The 6,108-nt window shown below is 40.8% G+C and overlaps 1 protein-coding gene across 2 annotated transcripts in view; it reads right to left on the bottom strand.

The window, feature by feature from the left end:
* Positions 1-1,618: 1,618 nt before the first annotated feature.
* Positions 1,619-6,108, bottom strand: part of EFR3A (EFR3 homolog A) — a 70,358-nt gene continuing 65,868 nt past the window's right edge. For both annotated transcript variants that reach the window (XM_016133072.2, XM_016133071.2), the window contains exon 23: positions 1,619-4,418. In XM_016133072.2, the coding sequence (XP_015988558.2) occupies positions 4,313-4,418 (106 nt within the window). In that variant the 3' untranslated portion in view covers positions 1,619-4,312. The remainder of the gene's footprint in view (positions 4,419-6,108) is intronic.

The raw sequence follows: 6,108 nt of genomic DNA, 5'->3' as shown, positions 1-6,108 counted from the left end.
TTAGGGAATGCAGACTCCCACTGACACACGCAGATCAATATCATGGTAACTGTAACGCCCGCAGCCATACCCGCCCTCCCGCCCACTAGCCGCTGAGGTTTTACCGTGCGCCAGCGGGAGGCAGTATGCCGCCAGGTGCCCTCAAACCTCCCGTCTTTACAAATCCCTCCCTCACCAAACAAGATGAACTAAATCTGATGCTCCCGGACTGTCGTGTCGTTCAGTATCTGACTCGCCGGTGCTACAGAGGACGTCCTCTGCCCGGCTCCACGTCGCCTGTGGTGACTAGCTCCACGCACACTCCGCCCCGCCTCGGTCAGGGAGGTCGGATCAGACGAGGCCCGTCCTCTGTGCTCCCGCGCTTCCCGCCTCCTGGCAGAGGCGGGCTCAGCACCCAAGCACGCACGATCTGGACACATGGGGGAGTTAATGCCAACAGGGCCTCGAGCAGGAGCAGAAGCTGAAGGGTGCCCGTCGTTCCCCTGACTTCCGTCACCGGGTGGACGGCTCGCAAAGTATCCCACGAGACGCCCTAGACTGCCCCGTGGAATGCATTGCGCATCACCCAGCGATGGCCTATCCATGAATACGTCCTACCGGTTAGCAGTCGGCTTCTGCTCCTTCCCCTCCCGCCCCAGGGTGACCCAGGGTGATCCCGAACGGAAGCCTGTCTTCGGCTTTAGGAGAACCCGGCCACGGCGGCGCCCGCGTCACGTGCTGCCTCTGACTCGAAGGGCAGGTGAAGGGCAAACAGCAAGTCAGAGGCAGAGTGCCCCGCTACTTTTCCTGCTTTTTCATTCATCTCAACTCAGTACTTGAGATCAGTAATTTGTTGGATGAGAGACCAGGTAACATGATCCAGCAAGGGAAGAGTTAGAAAGAAAGCATGAGATAGTGAATCACAGACTGCTCACGATATACCTGCCTAAAGAAACAGGTTCGGAGCCGTGGAGGGACTGGCCTGCACAGGGACAGCCACCAGGCTGCCCCGGTCCCAGCAGCGTGACCTCGAGGACCGCAAACACTTGTGAACAAAGGTCAAATGCTCGCTCTGCGCCATGGGGGCAGGGCACCGTGGACCTCTGCTAAGTGACTGGCTCATTCCCCAGGAACTACCTCTGAGGGCGGAATTTACTCTCCACCCGGTACAGATAAAGACTACAAAGCTCACAGTTTAGTCACTTGCCTGAGGCCCCTCGACCAGGAAGGGGGAGGGCTGGACTTGAACCCGGAGCCCATGCTCCTCACTGCCCTGCTACGCTGCCCAAAGCCGACGCGTGCTGCGGCGAGCAAACCAGGGTGGAGAGTCACCACTGCTTCAGGGAGAGGCTTCGCGTACTGTGTACAGCCAGGAGAGGGGGCCGGAGGCAAACGTTACGACTGAGCCAGAGGTGGCACCTGTGCCGTCGCGAGGTCACCCCGGTCACCCCGGGGCCTCGTCTGAGCTCTCTCTCAGCAGGACTGACGGTCACTCCTCTGACATCCGTGTACGTGAGGGTGGATCCACTAGGCACCCTGATTTTCACTAGAATTTTCCACTTTTAACTAAAGCAAAGCATTAAATTTAATAAAGGTAACTAAGAGTAATGGCTATTATAAAAATGTACTTATACAGAAGTATTTTGATTGTTTTATTGCTTATATATGAATTAACTGCACAGTGAATTTTTACATTGCAAAAAGCTCACTTCATTACATTTATTACATATATCGGCATGAATTAGATAAGTTAGTTCCATTTTCAGACAGAAGGAGAGAAATATTTTGAAGAGGGGAAGTTAATTGCTGGTAAAGTGTAGTATTATTCCAAAAGATGATGCATTCGGAAGCATCAAGGAAGTGTGTGAGTGTGTGAGTGTGTGAGTGTGCGAGTGTGTGTGTGCAGGCTAGCTCCCTCAACAATTAAACTCTATATAAGCAGTCGAGGACGACACAAGTATAAGAGGAATATTTAAACGCTAACTATTCAATGTCAAGGGAAAAAATGATATAAGCAACTACATACAGCGAAAAGAGAGTGATTAACAGTTTATTACGAGTTTTAAATATCTACAAAAATACAGCAATACAGTGAGCTTCGACAGATCCTAACCTCTCCGTCTGCAAACTGCTTAGCACAGCACAGCGACCCTGCTGGCCCTTCTGCCGGCTGCGCGGAGGGACGAGCCGGAGAAGAGAGCCTTTCCTCGGGCATCGCTGGTGACAAGGCCACTTCCGTAACCTAGGACATGCAGAAGTCTACTGTGCCTTACACACGGCGACAAGAAAAACCCCACAAAACCCAAATCAACAGTTTACAAACAGACCGATACAAAGGAGTGATAAACATTAACTGAAATGATTTCCCTTTACATGCAATACGTGCATTTATAAATCACAGAGAAACATGACATTTTATAGAGCAAAGTTTGTTCTGCATGAGTGCAAACGAATATATATCTTTTCTTATTCTATTAAATTAGATATTTGTTCATACAAAAGCACACAGTGTTAATCTATAAAATGACATCCAAGTGGATGATGATTGTTTCTGCATGTCCCCCTGCTTTGATTTTTTAAAATGCAGTCAAAAATCAATATCCTTTAAAAATACAGATGAAAAAAGGAAAATAAAAAAACATAAAAATTAGCCTATTAAATGGTGAAACATTTTAGCTGATCTTGAGACAAAGTTACAGTGACGGCTGCAACAGGGCCATCTGACCCGAGTGGTGACTGCACTATGACTCTGAGAACAAGTTCTTCGTCATCTACAGTTAATAAAGCGCCCAGGATGTTTGCGTATCATTTTATAGGTTTAAGTAACTAGGATCTTTTGCGCGATGTTTCCAGATGCTGCACTTTGGTTTAAATACTCAAAAAATGTCTAGTAGGCTTCCTTACTTTTTTGTTTCTACTACAGGTGCCCAACTAACAGAAAGTTATTAACATGCCTTTCTTCCCTGCGATTTTTTAAACAAAAACTAAGAACTGAATTGTTTTTTGAGCTACAATTTTTGATATGTACATTTTTTAGGTAAAAAAAATAAAATCTGGAAAGGTAGAATGATAAACAGGTTATTTTATAAAAACACCCACGAGAATAAGAGCTGCGAAGAAAGCTGCTCATTTTGCCATATAATGGAATTCACCAAAATGTACGTAATTTTCAGAAAACACTAAGGGTCTGTCAGCATGTATAGAGTGTCAGTACATGTAATCTTGGTGGCTTAAATCAGAAGCTTACAATGACAATACTTAGCACAGCTGATCGCTAAACCACAGGCACCCTTTTCAAATGTCATATGACAAATCCTAAACAGAGATGCATACAAGTTACAGTTCGAATTTCACAAATAAAAATTCCATTTTTGTAATTTTCTGACTATGAAGATTTAAAACAATGCACAACATGGAACGGCAAACCAATGTGCTCTTAATAAAAATCAAAATGTACACTCTTCACAGGTGAACTAGTAGCTGTTTTAAATGTCTTTTTTCTATACTAAATATATAGTCATTTAATTAATGGAGCCACAGCAAAATACCACTAATATTTCAAAGCAAAGTCTGTAAACTAATACATCTTACGATGTAAAAAATATTGCACAGTTCAGTATTCCAAGAGGAACCTATAAGCCTCTCAAGTAGAATGGTTAAACTCTTGGCAGAAAATATGGTATTACAAGAACTAGACACTTGAAAGTATGGCGATTTTAGGGTCATATTCTAGGAATATTATTCAGTAAATGTCATACCATAAATAAGCGGAGGAATGTCTATCACATATTATCACAGTAGACAAATCGAGGGGTGCCTCTCACAACATCTAGAACATGGGGACGAAAAGCCACAGAGCAGTTAGTTTTGCAGCCCCAGGATCAGAATATACTTGGACGTTTTTGCTTTTGCAGACAACCAAATACAAAAGCAATTCTACTTCTGAGCAGTTGTGTAGATGTTTAAGAAATACATTGGACATTTCATACATCTTCAATCCTTGGAAGGCCTAATTTTTTAAAAACAATTACATAGTTGTGAGAAGTTTGAAATACACTGTTTGACAATGAAATAACGTGATACCAATACATGTTCACCTTCAAAGCCAACAGGAACCACAAAAGAAATTAACATGGCATAAATCTATCTTCAAAAGTACTCTAAATCATATAATGTTTCAAAATTTCTAATATGGTATGCCGAGCATTTGGTTAAAGATAAGGTCCATTGTTATCTTCAAGAAGTACGTTACTACGCATTAAGCAATCCCTGAAAACAGCCTGACCTTAATTTTTAGGCTTTAAAATCCGATGCTGAGGTCTTCCCGAGCCACTCAGTACACACACAGATCTGGGAACTTCATCTCATAGACTGGGACAGACTGGTATTGGGCATGCCCAGAAGTGACGGTCAGTGTCCCTGACGGACTGGGAGGAGGACTGTGAAAGGAGAAAGAGGCATTGTCAACAGGTGTTGTAAGAGCCACTCACATCGCAAAGCGGTCTAACTGCTACCTGCCGACCGTGATGGACAAAACGTGCACTAGACCGCTACCCGGAGAACAGGTCACGGTGGTATCGGCCAGTTTTTAAGTCTAAACCGGATAGTTTCCTTTGAATGGGATTGTAATATACCCATTCTTGTAAGCCTGCTGTTTCACTAGTAAAAGCTTTTTCATGTATACATATATTATTGTTTTGATGATAGTATGGTATTTCATTATATGAATATATCATAATTAAATTCAGTGGATAAATGCAGGATCATTTCCATTTTACATTATAAATAATGCTCACAGGTCTTTTCTCATATATACATAACTTTATCCTGTCTCCTTGGTTTATAGTTTTATCAGCAGAATTTCTAGACCAACGTGTACTCACAATTTTGACTTTGGTACATATTGCCAGAATACTAGTAATTTACATTTTCAACATTTGAGCATACTTATTCTCTCATATCGTTATAAATCTTGGGTATAATCAATGGTTTTGTTGTTTAAATCTTGGTCAATCTGACAAGCAATTCACCCTTATTCTTATGTTCACTGATGCTGAGTGTCTTTGCAGATTTAGTATTGACTTTATATTCCTTTTAAAATGAATTGCATATTTGAGTCCATTGCCTACATTTCTACCTGGATGTTTTTTTCTCTTACCAATTTGGGAAACTAATCTTTTGTCGTATAATAGAAATGCTTTTCCACAATTCATTATTTAATTCTCAATCTTGTACGTTTTGGTTTTTTTTTTTTTTAGCAAATGCTTAAAAATCTTATAAAAATTCAATTATTTTCTTGTAATTTCTAGTTTTTCTGTTATGCTAAGGAAAACTTTGCCCAGACCAAGATTACAAAAAACATTCCTATATAAATTCTGGTATTTTTATGTATTTTTCAAAATAGAGTTAATATTTTCCATTTTGATAAAATAAGACGACTCCTCTCCCATCCCTATCGCTGGTCAACATTCTTCAGCCAATAAGAGTTATTAAACATTTGTTCTTTTCCCCGAAAATCTAAAATCTCCTCTCTCCCACTTACCTGTACCCAAGTCCAATGTGTTGTCAATGTCACACACCTGTCATGATTATCCTACCTGGCGGGGCAAATGCTCCCCCGTTTTTTTCTCCCACAGCATTTTCCTGACTGCTTTGTATGTAGATTCTTCCACACTGTCTTTAGCATCACTTGTTTGTATATAAAAAATATAACTGTGAAGAGTTTGACTAAAACTATAGATTAATCTGCAGAGAAGTGATGTGCTTAAGATATTAACTTCCTATTTACTAAAGAGGCCTGAGTTCCCATTTATTTAAGTATTCTTATGCGTATTTCAGTTATAGTATTTTATATAAGTCACATACAGTTCTTTAGAGTTTTAGTATTTTAGTTATAATGTAATTCATATAGTAATGAATTTCCATTAATTATATACAAATATAATTAACTGTAAATTGCTCTCAATTAAGTTATTCAGCTGGTTGTCTTATATTTTCCTGATATATTATTCTATTTTTGGCAACTAATAATTATTTGGCAATTACTGTTCCGTATTTATAACATCCCTTTATTTTTTTATTGAGGGATAATTTTCATAGAGTGAAATGCACAGATATTAAGTGTACTGT

The sequence above is a fragment of the Rousettus aegyptiacus genome, unplaced genomic scaffold (assembly GCF_014176215.1).
Source record: "Rousettus aegyptiacus isolate mRouAeg1 unplaced genomic scaffold, mRouAeg1.p scaffold_m13_p_15, whole genome shotgun sequence".
NCBI lineage: Eukaryota > Metazoa > Chordata > Mammalia > Chiroptera > Pteropodidae > Rousettus > Rousettus aegyptiacus.
Note: the sequence above shows the minus strand (reverse complement) of the source record. Positions and strands in the feature narration are given on the sequence as shown.